Source organism: Sceloporus undulatus, chromosome 3, assembly GCF_019175285.1.
Source record: "Sceloporus undulatus isolate JIND9_A2432 ecotype Alabama chromosome 3, SceUnd_v1.1, whole genome shotgun sequence".
NCBI lineage: Eukaryota > Metazoa > Chordata > Lepidosauria > Squamata > Phrynosomatidae > Sceloporus > Sceloporus undulatus.
Window position 1 is genome coordinate 246,940,047 of NC_056524.1, and position 23,098 is coordinate 246,963,144.

General features: G+C 38.2%; 1 protein-coding gene across 1 annotated transcript in view; it reads left to right on the forward strand.

Annotated features, from left to right (window-relative positions):
- Positions 1–1,556: 1,556 nt before the first annotated feature.
- The window catches only part of LOC121925573 (IQCJ-SCHIP1 readthrough transcript protein-like), a 515,366-nt gene continuing 493,824 nt past the window's right edge, over positions 1,557–23,098 (forward strand). Inside the window, 2 exon segments of the mRNA XM_042457860.1 lie at positions 1,557–1,631; positions 10,127–10,277. Of these exon segments, the coding sequence (XP_042313794.1) occupies positions 1,564–1,631; positions 10,127–10,277 (219 nt within the window). The 5' untranslated portion in view covers positions 1,557–1,563.

The following is a 23,098-nucleotide window of genomic DNA, read 5'->3' on the forward strand; positions in this document are numbered from 1 at the left end:
TGTATGAAGAACCATTAGACATATCATAGACACATGAAATGTGAACAGAATGAGTCAGGGGAAGCTAAACACAGTAAAACAAAAAATAGAACTTATACACATAGCAATATTTGGAGTGAGCAAACTAAAATGAACAAGAATGGAACATTTCAAGTCAGACAGCCACACAGGATTCTACTCAGGAAATGAAAAGACAAGAAGGAATGGAGTGGCTTTACTGGTGAGAAGAAACATAGTAAAATCAGTCAAGGGCAAAATCAGGTTGAATTATGTTGATAACACTTCAGGGAAACCCATGAACATTGCCACAATCCAAGTATATGCACCAACCATGGTGGCAGAGGAGGAAGAGATTGAGAGATTCTATGATGGAGTCCAAGTTTTATCACACTAGCGAGATCTCGCAGGCAAATGGGAGTTAAATGTGATTTAAATTAAATTAGAATTTAAACAAAACAATGTGCAGCCATTGAAATCCATGCAAAGCAGATGGCTGGCCACACATGCAAAAATATGCATTACTGTGGATTTCCACAGATATGCCAGTAAAAACTGCAAAGCCTTTTTTAAAAAAAGACTGAACTCCTGAGGATTGAGTATGACTGGATTGTATTTTATTCAACTGAAATGAGGTGTATTTTAATTGTGTAGACTAGCCCCTATTCTAGTAGGACACAGGAACAGGAGGCAGGAAAAAATCAGTTTGGAAACAGGTATCGGAGATATGAAATATACATATGATATGATAGGAAGTGTACATATGAAGTATTATATGTATTATACTAAGATTTGCATGGTGTACAGGCTTCAGGATTACACTTCTGTGTGGGTAGTTTTGAGGACCAAATAGCAATTAATTCTGCTTACAACCACATTTTTACCAGTCACAGAAGGAGCAGTTCCAGCTAACCTCACCTTGAAGAAATACTATGTTGGTATTCTAGCAAAGCAACAGCAGCATTGTAAAGGTCAAGAAAAGAAGTTAAAGGGGATGAGGGCTGAACTTTTGCAAGAGTGGCAAATTAGGTTTCTTTTGACAGTGTTTTAGAATAGCCTGGCTTTTAGGAATGCCAGTGAGATTTTTCCTCACTCCTTGTCAGAGGAGTTTACCACACAAGGGAAATCCCGTGCAAAAACGGGATTTAAAAGCTGGGGAAAAAAACACAAAAGCAGATTGATTTTCACACATGTCATTGTTAAACTGGTGTTAACTCAAATGGAAAGAAGACAAAATCTACTCTTTACTTTTGACATTTTCTGAAAGTAAAAAGGAGTGGCTTTTGTCTAATTTCATCTACTTTCTGTTCAGGTTAACACCACTTTTACAACAACATTCTGTGAAAATCAACCCTCTTGTTTTTCTTTCCTGATTTAAACCCTCGTTTCTGCATGGGATTCCCCCCATGTGAGTTTAGAGGCCCATTTTAGAGCAAGCACTTGGAGTACATTGTGTTTTAAGTGGATAGATGCTTATGGTCATTGTAAAATGTTTTGCTGAAATAGACTTTAATGGATATTCTTCCCACTTTCTCTTTTCTCCCCCTCCCCAGTCACCAGCTTGATATGGATGTGGAAAATAATATTCAGAAATATCACATTAATTTACAGCCCTTGGAATCAAAAGTGAAAGTGTAAGTGATATAAAGTCTGCTCTTTTATGTTTTCTTTAGAAATACAGCAGTATCGTTATGCTCAATGAGATGCTTTATTTGGTAGCTTGGCTTTAATTTGTAAATGTCTTCCTTCTTGTTTCTTAGGTATAAGGTTAGGATTAATCCCAAGGAAAGCTTCTTTAACCTCATTTAAATTCCATAAACTAAAAATTGCCATGGGTGGCAGACAGTTTAGTGAGATTTCATATGCCATTTGTGGTACTTCTTGCAGAATTCTGGAAGAAGACAGCAAATAATCAATATAACATAATCAATATGACATGTGACACAGACACAGACATTGATAGGTGCTCCAGGTTGCATTATGGTTACTTTACAGCAAGCAAAGCCTTCTTTAGCCAGCAAAATGGTTGGACAATCTTATTAACCTCAGTGCCAAAGAAGGAATAACAGATTGGACCCAAAGGATAGTTCAAAGAAATGTCAGTCAGTTTTCTAGCTTTGTGTGGCTTCATTATTCTTTCCTCTGGGGGAGAATGGGAGGGAGCATGAACCTCAGCTCTGTTCTTGTTGTGGGTGCCTGCATGCCCCTCCTCTTATCTCTACTGGCAAGGCAAGAGCCATGTGCAGAGCAGACAGCTACAGGTAAAAACTGGAGTTTAGAAGGCAAGAGAGGACAGGTATCTTTGTCCAGCTTGATAAAGTTTTTTTGATAGCCTGTCTTGTTCCATGAACCATGCAGAATTAAAGTTACATGAGCTCTATCTCATATCCAACCTGGCAACCCTATGTGTAGTACAAGGCTTGGATTGCATTACACTGAGACTACAGCTCCTGGATATTCTTTACAGCATGGTCAGTGGTTATGCTTATGGAGGACGTCTGGGAGTTATTGCTGCTCAAAGTAACTTTTCCAAGGCCTAGTGTAATGTATGAGACAAATGTGTGATTTCACTTTTCATTAGATTTTTGTTTGCAAGGATGGGAATGTTGTAATATTCTGCAGTTGTAGACAGCCAGTGTTGGAGAAATGAGCACAGGAGTTCATGTGATAGTCACAAAAGAGATGTAGAGTGTATGTTCATTCACTGGTTTCTCTCACCAGTGAAAAGGAATAGGGCAGCTATGGAGACATGATCATGTGATGAGTATTGCCAAAGCTGCTTCTTTCCCAGAGCAATCACAGTTTAAAAGCCACATGTAGTAATGCCCTAAGATTCAAATTAAGAAACAAATAGAATGTGCCCGACATAACTGTGGTTGAGAAAAAGAAAACTTGGGGCCTGAACAGTCAAGCCAAAATAAAGCTGCTTCAGGTCACTTTGGAGGTATGCTGTTTAAATGACACACGCATCTTAAGAGGCCAGAAGCTGCACCAAAGCTGCACTCTAGTCCTTAGGACTGGAGCATGGCTTTGGCATGGCTTCCAGCCTCTTAAGATGCATGCAGCATTTAAATAGCATACCTACAAAGTGACCCAAAGCAGCTTTATTTTGGCCTGTCTGTTCAGGCCCTTGGTTATAGATGTGACAGTCCCCAGGGTCAGCAGAACTGAAGACAAAGAGAGGGGAAATGTTATGAAATATTGAGACCCACAAACTGAGCTTTAGCACCTCTGGGAAAAGAAGACAGTTGTAATTGCACTAGTGATAGCTGCTCTGGAAGCAATTGCAAATGGAGTGACAAAACATCTAAATGAAATCTCCATAGACAGGATCACAATACCACAGTTACACAAAGCAATACTGCTTGGAATGTGCCACATTATCCAGTAGTACCTTTATGATTTCTAGATTCTTGGGGAGAACCCAAATCATTGATGTTTCAAACTCAAGTTCATAAAATGTGGTAGACTGTGAAAACAATGATAATAATACTATTTTTGAATTTATCATCTATCGTTTTCCTATCCTCAGGGCAGATTACTAAATTAGAATAAATACAGATAAAAGTCCTTATTATTAATGTATAAAAATTTAAAATATAAGTAAAACTTATAAATGCATTAAACTCAATTTAAAAACATACCCATTTAAAAGTGTATGTTTAGTGAGGGAAGAATCCTACTCATGATTTTCTCAGCCTTTATAGGCAATAGCAGCAAGGGGCAGCATGAAGAGTAAGAAACAGCTGCAGAGAGCAGATTTTCTTGGATAAATTATACGAGGAAAATGTTCAGTCTCCATGCCATGGTATTAATCTGAACTATTTTATAAAACATGCTGTTGGAATCACGAGTGCCTTCATGTCATTTGTATGCAGTCATGACTTACGATGACCTTAAGGAGATTCTATCATTGAGTTTTCTTGGCAAGATTTGATCAAAGAAGGTTTGCCTTTGCCTTCCTCTCAGTTGAGAAAGTATGACTTGCCCAAGGTTTTAATGATTGAGCAGGGATTCAAACTTTGATCTCCAGAGCCACTGTCGAATACCCAAACCTCTACACTATGTTGGTTCTCTAGAACTGCATCTAGTCTTACCTTTAGAATATTACAGAGCAAGGAAAGTAACTAGAGGAAAGGTGCTTAGGCTACAGGTGGCAAGGGAAAACATTCTGGCTCTAAAGACAGCCCTGAAGAGTGCTGGCCTGGAATTTCCTCTCTAATGGATGAAGGCAAACACAGTGAAAACTACTGTCCAGATCCATCTGTTTAGATATGCCATGTGCGTGGAGGTAGATGCCAGATCTCACACACAATTAGTTTCAAATAATTTAACATAATTCCAAGCTAATGGAATCCTTTCACTTTTATGATAATGAAGGAATAACTAAAGTACAGTTGTTGTTTAATTAGGGGCACATACACTTTCCTGAAATTAATGTGTTTAAAGATGTTATTATTTTTGAATTATTTTAATGGCTTTTATTTGTCCATTGCCTTGGGAGCCTGTGTAGACTAGAAGGCAATATAAAATATCTTAAATAAAAATAAATAAATAAATAAATACTTCTGCCTTTCATTCCTGAGCCTTAGGTGCTCTTGAGTACTGATTAGCAGTATACCACATGGGAAAAAAAGCTCCCCATGAGGGATGTAATAGCAATAACAATAGCAAGTAGGTAAGTTGAAGGAGACTGTTTAGTGCCTCTCCTGCTGCTGCTTCTTTGAGCTACAGACTTGATTCCCAGATCTTCCTATAAACAGCTAGAAGGAAAGGAAAGGTATGAGTTTAAACAAATAGTTCTATTGCTATTAGGAGTGATTTGAATCTCAGTGTAGTTCTCCAAAGGCTTGGTGTAAGATCTTTTGCTAGGAGTCTTTCCTTACTATTTTTTATATATAATTATAATTACAGTCCTCCCTCCATTCTCGCAGTCTCCAGACTCACATTCCTCGCTTATGCATGAGGGAAGAATGGAGGGGGAATGAATGGGGTGTGCCCCCATGCTCCCGTGCCCCTGAGCCTATATTCAAGCCAATGGGACTTGAATATAAACACAACTCCATTTTTGTGAGGGGATCTGGAACAGATCTCCTGTGAAAATGAGGGGCCTTTTCTGTAACCGCTCCCAGTCTATGGAATCGCCTGCCGGACGAGATCCATCAAATTACCAACTTAGACAGCTTCAAGAAAGCTGTCAAGACAGATCTCTTCCGGCAGGCTTTTCCAGAATAAACTACTCAGCCATGTGGTGATTCCCCCACATATATGTGATGACTCTGCCACTGTTACTGGTTTTTAATAGTTATGTAATTTTAAATCTTATATTGTTTAATCTTTTTTAAGGGGGGGATACTTTGTATATATGGATGTACTATTTTAACTGCTTTAAATTTTTTCACAAAAAGCAGAGTATAAATAAAAGTTTTATTATTTATTTATTATAGGGGTGACTGTATTTAATGGATTTCTTAGAAGCCTTCCTTCCTATCAAATGCAACTTTTGGCCAACAAGGCTCAAGCACAAACATTTTAGAGAATATTAAAATATTAATAGATATTTATGGGAGTTGAAATCTCAAATCACAACCAATGGCATGTCTTCTAGCATGGCTGATTAAATAATACAGGATAATTTTATGTGGAGTAAGGCTGTATCCACACTGTAGAAATAATCCATCTTGACACCACTTTAACTGCCATGGCTCAATGCTATAGGATTTTAGGAACTGTAGTTTTGTGAGACTTTTAGCTGCCTCTGTCAGAGAGCTTTGAAACCACAATAAACTGCAGCTCCCAGAATTCCATAGCATTGAGCCATGGTAGTTAAAGTGGTATTAAAGTGGATTATTTCTGCAGGGTGGATGTAACCTAATTGAAATCCAGCATGTGTAGTAGTTTGAATTTTAGACTATGACTCTGGAGACCAGGGTTTGAATCCCCACTTGGGTCTTGGGTAAGACCCACTCTCTCAGCCTCAGAGGAGGGCATAGTCAACCATCATCTGAACAAATCTTGCCAAGTAAACCCTGTGATAGGTTCACCTTAAGGTTGCCATAAGTCAGAAAAACATGAAAGCACACAACAAGAAGCTAGGAAATGGTTTGTCAACCTTGTATGTTGTCTCATCATATTGATACATATTTTTGTGGGGGTTTTGTGGTTATATGTTAATATACTTTTGTAAAATATAAGAACTGGTGAAATATGATGGAAAAAATAGATCTTTTTATGATGGATAATGACTGAATGCCATTGCACAGTTATATTTCTATGGATTGTAGATTTAATAATAATAATAATAATAATAATAATAATAATAATAATAAAGTTTATTTATATTTGCTGTCTCTCCCAAGTATCAAGGCGGGATTACATAAATAAAATAATACAATAATACAAATGCAATTGATAAAACCCTCTACCAGCCTGTCCACCAGCTATGTTGGCTGGGGATTCTGGAAGTTGTAGTCCAAAAAGCACCCGCCGAGTGCTTATTTTATGTCAACAGAATAATCAGGGTCATTTGCAGCATTTAGTCTCCCTAGGAGGACCCTGACAAATATTAAGAAGCACATAATCATTTATAAGGCTTGTAATAGTGTAGAATAAAAGGACATTTCAACAAGACTTCTTATCTGTATAAGTGATTTATATTGATGAATCTTTTACCAGTCCAGACGCAAGCACATCCCTGGTTTTGTTAATGGATCTTAGCCTTGTCATTCACCCTCTCAGGTTACTTGCTTAGCTTTGGGTTGGAGAAGATTGCCTCACCCATCCATCTAAAAAGCAATTTTTTAAATATTAACTACACTGCTTTTTACACATTTGTTCAAAATCTAAATCTTATTTGATACTCTACTGCCACCTGGTGTTAAGTATGGCAGAATAGCCACACAACAGATTTAAAAAAATATTTATCTATGATTTGAAAACCTCTTTCCATATTGTGAATATGAAGAATTTTAAAAAAGGATAACAAACCAGATGAAATATTTGCTATAGTACATTTGCATGATGTGCACAGCATGGTGCAGTGAATTAAACTATAATCATTTTTTTCTTGATTTAAAAACAAAACAATTGACATAATTGTAAAAAAGCAGAATTTTTGCTGTGTGAATCAAAAATGTGAGCTAAACCATTTTGAGAGGGTCTCCTCTTTGCACCTCTTTGAAGACCTTCCCATTTTTTATTGTTTTAATTTCCTTTTCTCTCATCATTCCCAAATGGCTCGTGGTCGATAGGACGACTAGCTATGATTGCTATATATTACCTCCAGCAACAAATGAAATCTCTCTTTCATTATTACCTATTGCTGGGGAACAGCCCTCACGTCCTGCTTGTGTTCTGTTGTCCTCATGTCCATCTTGCAGGCTTCTCATAGGTTTAATTTGCACTGTAGAATTAATACAGTTTGACATCTCTTTAACTGGAGGGCTTTAAACTGAGTGATGTTGGGGAAGGAGACAGTATTCTGGAAGGCAAAAGGGCTGGAGAAAATAGCCAAACTGACATAGAGATACCAAGGGAAACAGTGAAAGGACCCAACAGTGGGAGGCAAAAAAAACTTGCACAGGCAGCAAGTAAAGGGGGCGCATGGTCTTCATTGTCTCCACACTAATGCACAGAGCATGGGAAATAAGCAAGATGAACTTGAACTCCTAGTACAACAAAGCAAATATGATATACAGTGGGACCCCGGGTTACGAATGTAATTCGTTCCGCGGCGCCGTTTGTAACCCGAAAAATTTCGCTAGCCGAAAAAGCCATAGCCGCTAGCGCTGAAAGCCGCGATTCCGTGTGAAAAAGCGCCGAAAAGCACCAAAATTTTTTTCGTAAGCCGAAAAAAAAAAACGTAACCCGAAACAGTTTTTTCCTATTTATTTTTTTCATATCCCGGAAATTTCGTAACGCAGTGATTTCGTATCCCGGGGTACCACTGTAATAGACATCACTGAAACCTAGTGGGATGAATCTCATAATTGGAATGTAAGAATACAGGGGTATAACCTTTTCAAGAGAAATAGGCCAAACAGGAAAGGAGGAGGAATAGCATTATATGTCAGGGATATTTACACCAGTGAAGAGATCCAGGACATCAATCCTGGAAGCCAGGTGGACAGCATCTGGATAAAAATTAAAGGGGAGGGAAACAACAGGGATGTTATTGTGTGAGTGTACTACAGACTTCCTAGTCAGATGCAGGAATTGGATGATGTCTTTCTAGAACAGATGATCACACATTCAGAAAAGAGAGATGCAGTCGTGATGGGTGACTTCAACTATTCTGATATTTGCTGGAAGTCAAACTCAGCAAAATCCTCAAGGCCTAGCAAATTCCTCACTTGCCTGGAAGACAATTTCATGGTCCAAAAGGTGGAAGAGGCAACAAGGGGATCAGCTATTTTATATCTGATCCTAACCAACAAGGATGACTTGGTTAATGGGGTGCAAGTGGGGGATCATTAGGTGGAAGTGACCATATTCTCCTGAAATTTGTTATACAGTAGAAAGGAGAAGTCAGACATAGTCAGACACACATTCTAGACTTTAGGAGAGTGGATTTCATTAAACTTAGAGAAATACTGGGGGTAATCCCATGGTCAGAAATACTAAAAGGGAAGGGAGTTCAGGACAGATGGGAGTTTCTCAAAAGGGAGATACTGAAGGCACAATTTCAAACAGTTCCAGTGAGAAAGAAAAATGGGAGGTGTCTCAAGAAAACAGGATGGATGACTAAGGAACTTCCAACTGAGCTAAGTTTTAAATGGAACATGTATAAGAAATGGAAAAATGGGGAAATCACCAAAAAGGAATTCAAAGAAATAGCAGGCATTTGTAGGGGTAAAGTCAGAAAAGCTAAAGCACAGAATGAACTCAGGCTTGCTAGAAAGGTTAAGAACAATAAAAAGGGCTTTTTTGGATATGTCCGCAGCAAAAGGAAGAAGAAGGAAACGGTAGGGCCACTGCGTGGAGAAGATGGCAAAATGCTAACAGGGGACAGAGAAAAGGCAGAATTACTCAACACCTTCTTTGCCACAGTCTTCTCAGAAAAGGAAAAGGGTGCTCAACCTGTGGATAATGGAGCAGAGGACAGAACAGGGGAATTTCAGCACAGAATAAGTAAAGAGATAGTAGAGGAATACCTTGTTAATCTAAATGAATATAAGTCTCCAGGACCAGATGAACTACATCCAAGAGTATTAAAAGAACTGGCAAATGTAATATCGGAGCCATTGGCAATAATCTTTGAGAACTCCTGGAGAACAGGAGAAGTCCCCGCAGACTGGAGGAGGGCAAACGTTGTCCCCATCTTCAAAAAGGGGGAAAAAGAGGATCCCAACAATTATTGTCCAGTTATTCTAACATCAATACCAGGAAAGATTCTCCCATTTTAGTCAGCAAGGAAATGCAGATGTAAACATCATAGTTTGAATTCTGCTGGTAGTCCCACACCTAGAACAAAACCATGGAATAGTGTTGAAATGGTGATCTATTGATACAGAGGGCCTGCTTTCATTGAGCCTAACAACAGGGTTCAGACTAGGGATGGAAAGAATACCAGAAAATAATTTTTAAAACCTTGAAAAACATGTTTCTTGAGTGTCAGGAAGTCATGAGAATGATATTCTTGGACTAATGAGAATCTTTGCAGTTCAGAAATTATTCTACACAAAATTCAAAGGTGGGTTTTAATACTGTTTTCAGTAAAAAAAAAAAAACACACAAAAAACCGAACAAACAAACATAGAATAAGTCCTGAGCTGGGAAAACCTGCACAGTTCTTGAAGAACTTCCCACAGTTGGAATAAAATTGCCTAAATTTCAATTTCCTTCCTTTGAAAATGAAACTAGAAAAAAAGTAAAGCCAAATTCAGGTCTAAATATTTAATTTTGCCATGAGGGAGGGGTAACCAATGATTTGGTCATGTGCCCGAGTGACTCATAAAGTTGGTGTCCTTTCAAAAGAGAGATTTCAACATTGAGATTCAAATATTGTGCACAATCTCATTCAAATACTACAAAATTGCCTTCCATCAGGCCTCCTTGGAGAGAAATAGTTCGATTTTGTGTGACTGTATAAGGTCCAGCTATAACAACCCATATTTCAAATTTAATATAGCATTCAGAGAGCATGGCGTGAATATCTACAGCGTCAAGATATACAGAACCAAGATCAGTTGGAGAAGCGCAGTCCATCACCACCCTCCTTGTCATCTGACAAAATGAGCAGTTCTATCAGCATGAACACCTTTTCAGACGGCAGCACTCCTGTAAGTAAAGGTTCCCTTTCAAAAGTTATTTTGTTCTGGTTGCAAGTAGCACTGACAGGCAATACTACAGGGAAAGTCTTTTGCTTTTTGGATCATTTCTTACAGAGCAATAGCTGCTCTCAGATGATTGCACCACTCTGCTATTTCTGGAGATTTTGCAAAGTAAGCTTTTATGTTTCAACTTGAAATTAGCCACACTAGTAGGAGAACAGTTTATACTTACACTGTTCTTGCTGCTTGGTTATGGTACTGCCTGCTGTTTCTTCTGGAAGAGTTAACTAGCATTTTTGCATCTATTTATACTGTGACGATCAAACCTCTGGAGAGATAGATCCTGAAGCTTAAAGAAGCCATGCTGCACTGCATGCAGAAAGATAGCTGTGTGTTTTTCCTTGACTTACTACTGCATCCATCTCAAAATCCCCATCCTCTGTTGATAAAATAACTGGTGGATATTTTAGGGAACAGAAGATCAAGTGTTAAACCTCAGTCAGAAGCAAGTGTTTATGCATATAGGAAAATGGCAATGTCATCAACTATATCTTATTATGTGAAAATATTTACCTAGGTAGCAATGTAAGAACCAGCTTTAAACAATTTTTAGTTATGTGAAACATCTTAGACTGTGTATGTATCTACACAGGGACAATTGTCTCACTATGGCTGAGCTTATGTGAAACAATAATCACAGCTCACTTAATGCAGGTACTTCATTAGAAGTGTGATCTAGCCCATCTTCTACTCTTCCTATTGAATCAGCTCTCCCCAATAAGCCCTACAGGTGTACATCCCTATGGCTTGCATTATGATCAAAACTATCCCAGCACTTTCATGCTTGATGTACTTGCCAGTACAGTACTTTTCAACAGAGTGGAAACAGTTGACACATTTAGATGCAAGCCATATGGTGATGATGAGATTAGGTTGCATGCCTAAATTAGCGCTTAACTGAATTTTTGAAGGGAAAGCAGAAGCTACTGTTATGATAGATGTGTGTCTTTATATTGTGATGATTTTCTTTTCCTTCAAAGGACATTGCTCTTGTGTAACAATTTGGTGTTGCTGAATGTAATAAATACCATAACTATGTAACTGTACATGATTCTAGGACCTAAATCAGTGGTGTAATTCTAGTTAGCAATTATCCTTGGAGGAAATTCACATGTGCTATTACAGTTTTTCAGTGAATTAGGTATGGAAATTTTGCACACCTTTTAATCTACAGGAATAGAGACAAAGAAAATCTAGCTATGCAATGTGTGCATTATATCATAATGCCATGACCCAGATGAATAATGAAGGAAATAATCTTGCTATGTCACCACAATGAAATATTGTCCTTATTTAAAAAAATCAGCAGTGTGTCTTGTCAAGTATCTATAGGAGAACTGTTCATCTGTCAACCTGTTTTTGCCGCTAAGGGGTTCATCTGTGTTTATCCAATCATAGGGAATGGCTAGAAGAAAAGTCAAGCACCCTAAAGAAAGTGTAAGTGCATTTAGATGTTGCAGAAGTGTTCTACTGGAGATTCAGTGATGTGCAGGGGTAGAATCTGATAGACTCGTGGTTTATTAGATTCTTACTTTTCTAGAGGTATCTTGCCAATTTTTGTGGCTGTAGTGATTTAAAGAGTCAAATTTCATGATATTTCATTGTATGAAAGAGCCAAGTGAGACAAGAGAGTATGCAGAGATATTGACATGCTTACTCTTGTTATTTATGAATGTTATTATATTCTGTGCATTATGAAGAAGCCATCTAGTTCTTTTTCCTTCCTTAGTTGATAGTCCCAACTATAACAGAATAGCCCCATTGGCTGATTATGAAATTTAGACCACAGAGAAACAATGAAGTCTTTGTGAAGTCGAAGACTTAAAAAAGGGGGGTCCTGACACTTAGAAAACCTGGAAATAACACATAGACAAGACTTTATGCAGTGTTTCTCACATTGCCAAATGTTCGTGAGAAATTATTCTGCTTCAAATCTTATTTTGTGCATGTGCAATATTTTCCCATTAAAAAACCTTTAATATTCAAAGAACCACTGGTTTTAAAATAACACAGCAAAGTTGTTGGTTTCCTCCCCACCCGCCCCCCCCGCAAGGAGCCGGAGACTTTCGTGTTACGCTTTAATGCAAAAAGGAGTGCTTTTTGTGCAACAATCCTGGAATGTTCCAGAAAAATAACACACTATGTTGGGTATTTGTGCAAAACTGGTGAAATTTGGTGCCCGATAATTTGCATCCAAAAGATCATGTATGTTTCTGAAAACTTTTTTACACACACAAATATATTTTTGAACAAAAAATACAGTTTCCCTGCAAAACTATGTTTTTTTCACAAAAGCCACCTTTTTTTTTTGCCCAGGAAAAAAAACAAACTATCTTCAGAAGCACTTTCTTTTTGGCAAAACATCTTGCAAAACCTCACATGTATTTCTGCATAGAAGAATTTCCCCAGAGACTTTGAGATGTGTGAATACTGTGTGAATAGTATACAGAAATATTTATTTTTCTCTCACAAGGAGAAAATTGCAGAAGTTGCTCAAGCTTTCATCTGATGAAGCAATAATCAAAGGTTCACATCCTTAGCATGTGTGAAGGGATCTTGACTGACAAGCAATGACAGCTTTCCTGGACATGTCAACAAGAGAGCTTATAATAATTACTCCTACACTGGTCAGCCACTAAGATGTGCTGTGTTTTCTTGTGTTACCATTTTCCTCTTTATTTATTTCTCCATGCTATTTCTCTCAAGTGAAATTAATTTTGGCCTTCTTGTATGTGAGAGTAAATGGGTATTTTAATGTCTTCATATACATATGTGCATGTATGTGTGTCTGCTAGTGCTATTCAAAAAGAATTCCTCAAGAGGGCTCTCTTCTACCATACTGGAAGAGCTTGGGCTGGGATGTAAAAAGAATTAGATTATATTGGTGATGACAATTTTTTCATCTCAGAGCCATTAACATGAAATAGGATTTTGCCAGTGCCTTCAATGAGATGTGGATTCTTTTCTGTTTTTAGAATTGTACTTTATGTTTCTCATTTTCTTTTGTGCAGAATTCCTGCATGTCCAATTCTGGAATCCTTTCTTTACACACACACACACACACACACACGTACTTCATTTCTGTTTGTTATCTCAGGGACTTAGGTATCTCTCTAGCCATCTGTACTCTTAGATGCAAAATTAATTTTGGAGGCACCTGTGATTTCAGTACTAATGTTGTTTAATAACAAAGAAATACCAGGTTTACTCTTTCTGCTGAATTAGACCATTGCATTATTCACCAGACTGGTCTCAGCTACTACTTCTCCTGCCTTTTTGTGGGTCATTTATTTTTCAGGACACTGTGGGAATGTTGTTCTAATTCTGCTGCACATTAAGTTGTCCATGGAAAGAAAGGTTTGGCTCACCCAATTTATACAAGGTGCCCCTATTATCTTCAGCTGTAATTTTTTAACCTGTTATATTGAGGCTTCCACCATGGCTTGCTACCTTCTGGCCCATTTGCATTTACTGTTTCATGTTACCCAGAATGCTCCAGAATGGTTAAGATGGAGAAAGCTATTCCAGTCCTGGGAGTGGATGGACTAGTCAGCACTGTGCAAATGAATGACTGCTGACTAGACATCAACACATTTATGTATTGAGAATATTTATACCCTGCTCTTCAGCCACAAAGGCTCTCAGAGTATCTTACAGATTACAGTTGCCCCACCATTTTCATGGACTTCAGATCCGCAATCCTCGCTTACTTATGAGGAGCAAACGGAAAAGGTTAAAATGGGGTGTGCATCCAAGGCGCACACAAGCAGCAGCCTGTGGGCACGTGCCCACATTCAAGCCTATGGGGTTTGAATATCTGTGAGTTTCCATTTTCATGCAGGGCTGGTGGTGTCCAGAGCAGATCCTCTGAGAAAACGTAGGGCTGCCTGTATTCATTTGACAATCTAAAATGTCATGACAAAAAAGGAGAAGGGAGAGAATGAGAAATATAATCTAAGTAAATAAAAATAATTGTTTGTTTATTACCCAGTTGTGTAGAAATAGCACGGTGGATTTTCACCAGCTTTGGGAGACGTATTTAAGATGATTTGAGTTAAATGTAAGTACATAGAATTCATATTGATAGGAGGGTAGTGGAAACTATTTTTTTAAAATAAGACATTATGTAGAACATGACTTCAAAGATTGTGATGAACTGATGCAAAAGGATCTCATAGCACCTTTAACTTCGAACTGAGATATTTGTCACATAAACTTTCATAGACTGGGAGTGGATCTCTTGTTGTCATTGTTGTTGTGTGATGTCAAGTCATTCCTGGCAACTCTAAGCCAAACTAATCATGGGGTTTTCATGACAAGTTTCTTTAGATGAGATTTGCTCTTGCCTTCTTTTGAGGCTGAGAGAAGGTAACATCTGCAAGATCACCCAGTGGGTTTTCATGGTGAAGCCGGGATTCGAACCCTGGTCTCCCAGTGGAAAATGTATGCATGGAGCACAATGTTTACAGCGCTTTCATGTTTCTAATGGGGCTTTCTCTTTAATGAGCATGGAAACAGGGAATCTATAAAAATATAAAGCTGCACCTGGGTAAATAGTGATAACAAATCTTGTATACTCTTGATCAATATATCTTATCAGACCTAAAACCATGAGAATGTAACACATTGTTATTCCATTATGGAAGCATAGAAGGGTTTCTTTTTCTTTCCCTTTTTTAAAAATACATTTTTATTTTAAAAAAAGATTTCAGTTTGCAATTATGAAATGATGACAAGGACCTAATTCAAACAAGAAAACAACTGGAGCAGGAGTGACAACAATAACTCAGAGTAGAATCTTTGAAATTAGAAATTGTTTCATAATGATGATTGTAATTGTTGCCTTTCGAAGCCAAAATTCAGAAAGGATTCCTCCAAAATGAGTTTTCTGGCCAATGAATAGATGAGTCTTTATACTTGAATACAATAAAATATCATCAAGATTTCCCCCTCCTCCCCCAAATTAATCTATTTTTATTTTTTAGTTTAAAATCAGTTTCTGTAACAAGTCAGTGTTCCACATAGGTACATCAACTCTCAAATCTTTTAGGTCTTTCCATTTTGTAGATATGTCCAGTACCATTACATCTTTTTGCTCAAGCTTCTCCTTAGCACCCTCGTATATAGAGAGTAACAACAAAGCCTCAGAATAGTCAACCATTTAGTCCATCATTTGGACCTAAGATATCAAGTTTGGTTGTAGTTGTGTGCCTCCAAGTTGTTTCTGACTATGGCACTAATAAGTCAACCCATTACTAGTTTTCATGGCAAGATTTGTCTGGGGGGAGGTACCTTTGCCTCACTCAGAGGGTGGGAAAATGTGACTTGCTCAGGGTCACCTAGTGGGTTTCTATGATCCTGGTTGCCAGAGCCCTAGTCCAACACGCAAATCACTACACCACATTGGCTGCCTCTCTCTAGAAACTGGCAACTCTGGGGCAATGGAACATGTAGAATGTGGTGCCTATCTTCTTCAGCATCTTGGAGAGGCCTCCTTATTATTCCTGTTATATTTAATTGGCCAGAAACACCATCTATATATTTCTTTCTCAGTAGTGTGCTGATGTTGATTTGTGGCATGGAGAGGTCCCTATTACTCATCATTGGGTATTGTATATCAGTGAGAGGTCTTGATAGTTCTAAATCCCAGACTACCTTAGAACTGGTAATTCTGCTGTACAAGATGTCTGCCAGCTTTTTGTATAACTGATAGCTTTGGGTGACATTTTGGGGCTCTATAAAAAATGTGTCAAATGGTGAGTGACCTTGGTGGTCTATGTTTTCTGTGTAAAGATGGTAATTTGAGATAACATAGAAGGGATGTCCCATTTCATTCTCATTTGTTTAATTAAGCAGTTTGTTCTGAAAACTCAAGGTCCCTCAATTAAGCTTCATGGCTGGATGGAGATATGAACCAGGTCCCTCTGGACAAATATGTAGGCACTGTACTTGTTACACCTATGCAGTGACTGCACATAAATGTGTCATAAAGTATGTGCTACAAACTTTTAAACATGAGTAACACAAGGGTCATATATTGCAAGAAGAGTTGCTAGTTGTTCTGTTTTAGCTCACAGCTCCTCAAAGGGTTTATTTCCTTCTGTATGACTACTGCCACTTAGAAAAATATACTCAGGAAACATGTTCACCCTATCTTTGCTCCTTTGAAAGTAATGCCTTCAGTCATAATTCATTGGACTGACTTTTGTATCAGTCAGCCATATCACTGCTTTCATTTGGGTAGTTTTATAAGGGTTTAAAAAGGCTATTAGGGTTTCATGAGCTGGGGAGTGCTACTAAAATTGAATTTCCCCCTAGCCAATATGATGTGGCCGACATGTAATCAGTCACTTGATCACTGGTGCATTATCTAGAGTGATAGGGATGTTCTTTCTGGTGGTGAGCTGCTTGTATATCTCCCCACCCCCAAAACAATAACAAAGAAAAAACAATGATTTGTTCTCTACTTGGAGGCAAGGAGTATTATAGAAAACCTGATGTAGCCCATTCCTGTTCATAGACTAAAAACAATCTTGTGATCTTCCCTCTCCCCTGCCAAAGCTCTTCTGCCTGATAAATCATTGATAGCATCCCACTGTGCAGAATTTAAAACATGCTTTAGAGGCACTACCTGTATTCAAACAAAACTGATATAATCTTGGCTATGCAAGGTGGTGACCATGATACTTCAAACTTCATGTCATTTTTGAATATATAGTAATATGCCCTTCTTTTTTTTACTGCTTTGGTCACCCACCTCTGTCAAGGAAAAGGGAAAGACAAAGACAAAGAGGTTCACTTGTTTAACTGAGATGTAAATCTTGCAGCAGGCCCCAACACTACTTAGGTCTGCTTCACGTGGTACAGAAATGAGTAAGCATACAGGTGCTGGTTTATAGAGCATGTCTAGAACATACATGAATCCTTTCCCTTTTTTCCTAATGGCATATGTACATCAATTTGGAAGTATCTGTAGTTTCCCCTAAATGATGATTTTTAAGACACTAGAAATGTGTTGGGAGGAGGTTGTTGATGGGCTGCAACTTCTAATGTACCCCCCCAAATTGGCTATATTATCTGGTTGCAGCCAGACAGAAATTGGAGAACCTCATGTTTCCTGTTCTGAAGAAATCAGATATAACCACCCACCCACCAACATTTCTAGATGGGACATCTGTGGCCAAGTAACATAAGAGTGTGCTTAAGATGATAAAAGTTATTGATGAGAAAGAACACACACTAGGAGGGGCTGCAGGTATTTGCATTTGCCTGAGTTTGAGGGAAGAGCAAGTTTCTATGCCCTCCTTTCCCCACTTGTGTGCTGAGTTCAAACTACATTGGCACTTTGGTAATAGGTGGCTACCACCTTGGACACTTTGCTGCACTGCACATGTACCCTTTCCCTTGGGGGGGGGGGGAACAAGGAGAGAGAGGGGAAAATTACATCAACCAGTTTAAGTCCTGCATAGGGCCTATAGTGGCTGGATCTGCATGGGTCATACCCATAATAAGGGCTCTTACCCAGATGCTCTGAGTTGGAATATGAGTGTGTTATTCTAAGGTAGTAGTGCACCAGTGTTGACATAAGCATGCAAAATGTCCAGTCAAATCACACTGATTACCTCCTTTAAATAGGGTTGTGTTCACTTCTGCAAATGAGTATGCATAGATGGGAAACTTGGAAAAGTAACTTTTAAAAAAAACTTTCACAGCATTTGCTGGCTGGCTAGGGAATTCTGGATGTCATAGGGCCTGAACAGACAGGCCAAAATAAAGTTGCTTCGGGTCACTTTGGAGGTATGCTGTTTAAATGACACACACATCATTGGGTCTGGAGTATGCCTTTGGCACAGCTTCCAGCCTCTTAGGATGCATGCATCATTTAAACAGCATACTTCCAAAGTGACCCAAAGCAGCTTTATTTTGGCCTGTCTGTTCGGGCCCATAGTCCCCCAAAGTAATTTTCTACATTCTTCTTATATGTGGCCATATTTTGAGAGCCAGACTTTTCACAAAGGTTGAAACATAGCTGCAGATCTGTTACCACCCCCAAATAGATCATAGCCCTGATGAAACTGGTCTTTGTGTTGTTTGTCTACACCCACCCACATACCTTGGAATTCATTCACATACTCTATTCTCACCTGTATGTTTCACAGTGGATCCTTTTGACTCCACTCCTGTTTGCTCTTGTCCAGCTGAGATGCCTTACAATAAAAAATATAGGAAGGATTTAGCAGAAAACAAAACAAGTACCATGTAGGATGAAAGCTAGTGTGGTTTGGTGGTTTGAGTGTATGAGTTTCAAATCTCTGCTTCATCATGGAAACATCTGGATGACCTTGGGCAAGATCCACTCTCTTGACCTTGGACAAATCACACTTATTCACACAGAGGTAGGCATTGGGATATCTCCTCTGAATAAATCTTGCCAAGAAAATCTCATGATAGGTGTAGCTTAGGATCACTGTGGGTTGGAAATGACCTGAAGGCACACAACAACAACCAAAAATATTTGCCTCTCAGTCTTCCTATATGACTGTGAAGTCTCCATTTTGAGGTTGGTTCCATGTCTTGATAACAGCTGTTTGGATAACTGTAATGCACTCTATATGGTGCTGCCTTAAGCAATTGCTTGGAAACCTAAGTGAATTCATAATGCTGTGGTTACAGTAGTTATAGGTAACATATGCTAACAGCTTCACAGGCTACTGCTCCATTTCTTGGCACATTTAAAACTCCTGGCAATGATCTATAAATGATGGGTCCAGGCTTTCAGAAAGACCATATCTCCCTACACAAACATGCCTGAACTCTTCGGTCTTCAAGGGAAGCCTTTGGAGTTTATCAGACAAGGGAAATTGGAAGCATAATCCAATGGCAATCTGAACACAATCATGGGGTTTCACGTTATTGTGTGATAAACTACCACATGCAATTTTGGGCAATGGCAAGCTATTTTCAGGCAATGGGAAGTCAGTCCGAATGCAATCATGGGGTTTAATGTTATTGCATGATAAACTACCACACACAAGTTCGGGCAATGGCAAGCTATTTTCAGGCATTGGGAAGTCAGTTCGAATGCAATTCGAATTCACGTAAATTTGCTGAGCTAGCCAATTCACGTGAATGTGTTCTGGCCCCACTTTCTTTTCATTTGAAATTAAGAGAAATTCCCCACGTGTGATAAACTCTTTTGTCTCCCCACCACCATCAGTTGTATAGTTAGTGAGAACACAGTAGAGAGCATTCCTGGTGATTCCTTCCACACTGTACAATTCTCTCCCGTCGAAGGCTAGCTTGCCTCCCACTGTAAATTATTTTTTGTCCTCAGATCTTTTTATTTAAACATGCCTTCTGTCTTTAACTAGGTGTGTCAGGATGGTCTTTTAATGGGACATACTATACTTTGATCATAGGTTTTACATGTATTCCAGACTATTTTAAGCATACTGTGCGTATGTGCCTTCAAGTCAACTTGGAGTAACCTCATGAATTTCATAGGATTTACTTAAGGCAAGGAATAGTAAGAAGTGGTTTTCCTTCCTCTTAAATATAACTTACAGGACGTGGTGTTCATTGGCAGTGTTCCATCCAATTACTAACCAGAGCTACCCCTGCTTTGCTTCCCAGACAGGATCTGGTGCCTTTAGGGTAAGCTGTTTAATTTTTGTTTTAATTTTTTTTTACTGTAAACCATCTTGGGTCCCTTATTGGGAGAAAGGCAGTAAATAAATAAATAAATAAATAAAATAGTGCTCCTGCACTCTCTGGTTCGTGTGCAACCAAAGGTATAGGTAAGAATTACATGAACGACAAAGTACAAAAACATTAATAAGAGTATCTGCATTGTTATGTTAGAGAAAGAAGGAGCTATGAAGGCACAGCATTCTTCCTTTTAATTCTGTTCAGTGTATTTGTTTCTGTGGCTTTTGGCCCAAATTGCAAATATTTCTTGCCTCCACAGCATTTCAGCTCCTTTGCCTGCAGGTGTGCATTGCCCCTCCATTGGCTGGCTGATGGGTAGCAGATGGTAGAAAAGGTATCCATTTATTTTCTGGAGTTCTGACATCTTTGTCCTCATTCTTCCTGGCAACAGGTTTGGGTAGAATGAAATCGATGAGTTAGCTCTGGATTTTTTAGAAAACTGTAGTCAGAGGTCATACTGGATTAAAAGGAAAGTGCTGGAGGAAGGGCAACACAGCAGCACGCTACATTCCCCTGGTTAAAATTTTATTAATATTGTGCTGTTTAATTAAGTTGAACTAGTTTGTGAATATATGGCTTCTCTCTGTATAGCTTAGACACTATTAGGTATGACAAACCTGCCCTTTTCCAGGCTACAAATTACTTTGATATACGTTTTACTCATAATTCAATTCCATTTTCTTTTTAATCTAAAGAATTTTTAAAAAATACTTGCATAAATATTCATGGGTTCAAATTGTCTTTTCTTTCAAAATGCATATTTATATGCTTATTTTATTATATTTAATCCTCATGTATTACAACAGGTCATTTTAGTCCTTAAATTTGTTACAGAATCCATACAAAAATATATCCACAATGTAAACATTGTATAGCATTTGATTCTGTACACACATTCCTGTGGATATAAGTTCTTTTTTGATGTTCCACAATGCACTGAATTTCTTTCTTAAGTCTCATGCACGATGGCAAGAATTATGTCACAACATTCATTCCACATATAAGTGTAAAAACTGTGGATCACATCATTTCATGTAGGAATTAACAAAGATCAAATTCTTCAAACTACTCAAGTGTACATGCCTCAAAGGATTATTAGGCTGTTATCCTATGCATGTTTACCTGGGAGTAACTCCCATTGAAATGAATGAGTTAGCAAGGGTGGTTAGAGTTGCACTGTTCTATCTCAGCAAAATCTGTGATAGAACTATAACTTGGTATAGATATGAATATTTGGGATCATTCCAAATTAATCTCTTTTTATTTAATTTGAATAAAGTGCCTGGCAAAATATTTTTAAATGAGATTTTACTTTATTGGTTTATAGCCTCCATATAGAGAAATGCTTAATTGGGAATTATGTTCAATTGGAAATCCAATTAAATGCACATTCTGAATTTTATAAGCCAATCAGTTAAGGACTGACTTAAATGTTACTGCCCCCATGTGAACATCAATACAAAGTGATTACCCATCATAGGGCTTCACATAGTAAGCATAACATTTCTGTTATGTGGTATCTATCAGTTTCACAAGTCTGTTTATGCCAATTTATGTGTGAATAGATGTTGTTCTAGTTTTAAAAAGCAAATGCAAAATTTTGCTATTTTTAGTATATACAGTACATTATTGTAGATGACCCTTTCAAATATATATATGATCCTGGAAGCAGCTTTGCAAAGTGTGCATTCTGAACCATGGCTGTGTTCCAGTCTTCAAATGAGTCTATGAAATGTGAATGGTGCTTCTTCAAATGAAACATGCAGACCAAATTAACTGTCTCTCATCTTTACCTGTAGTGTTTACACTTAAACACCACACAAGATTAATGCACAAGATCAATGCAGCAAACGTTGGGGACTGTGATATTTTTGGTATACAAAAATTAGGAACCACACCACCACTGCCAAAGGAGGAGGACGAAGTGAAGCATGCTCAGGGGGCATCACATGAGATTGATTATTGGCAGGGAGAGAAAATGGGGTGGGATGAGGGAAAGAATAAAGCCTCCTGGAAAGGGACATAGTTGGCTGGCATCTGCTACAAGGGGACTCCACACTGCAACATTTTGGTCCCACGTATTAATCTGATATTCTTAAGAAAGATGGGGGGGGGAACCACAATTTCTCTCAACCTTTTTAAAATAAATGCACATACAACACCTTGAGAAATGTTGTCAAAGACATTTGCTGAAATAGAAATATATTTCAAATTTAAGAGTCTGTTCATACATATCAATGGCATGGAGTAAGAGAAGGCATCTGACATGTTCTAAGGATGAGGCAAGAGAACACAGATTTGATTTAAATCTAATGGTGCTGAATAGACATGAATAGTTCTATGGAATGATAATTCTATGTAATTGGAATGTCTTCAGGTGATACATTCACATGTGCCATGCTGAGGAAATGCAACAAAGTAAAGCTTTTCTCTGTTGGAGTTCAACAAGGAGTAGATTATAGTACACAAACACTTCAGACTAGACTGAAAATTGACAGGTTTATTGAACCTGCACAGAATTCACTCAACTGCAGTTGCCATTGGTTTTGGACAAAATGTTATCTGTGGAGAGAAATATCTTTGATAAATAAGTCAGACTGTATGGCATAAAAGAACAATATTGTAAATACTGGAGTCATAAATTAGTCACTGCTGCTCTGCCTTTGTAAAACAGCAAGTACTAAATATGGAGGTGCAGGAGATTATTTTTTTTACATTTCTTTTTCTTTTCTGGGTTCCAAAGCCAGACTTTTAACAGTCCAAGCACTTTGCGTGGAGAAGTGAATCACTCAATCCACATTCAGTTTTTAAAAACATAACCCCCTTCTTTCTCACATTGTTGTTAGCTAGTTCTTTCTGTCAATCTCTTTTCTTATGAAGAAATACATTGATTTGGGAGGGATGTTTTTATTGAAAAGCAAACCAAATGTAATTCTCTGCCATCTCTACATATGTACCACTTTCTTCCTTTCAGGAGAAGCCCTCAAACACCTGAATTATGTCATTTACATGCCAAGAGAGGCTGTATGTGTCATACGGCTTGGAATTTGGTTTTGAAGTAA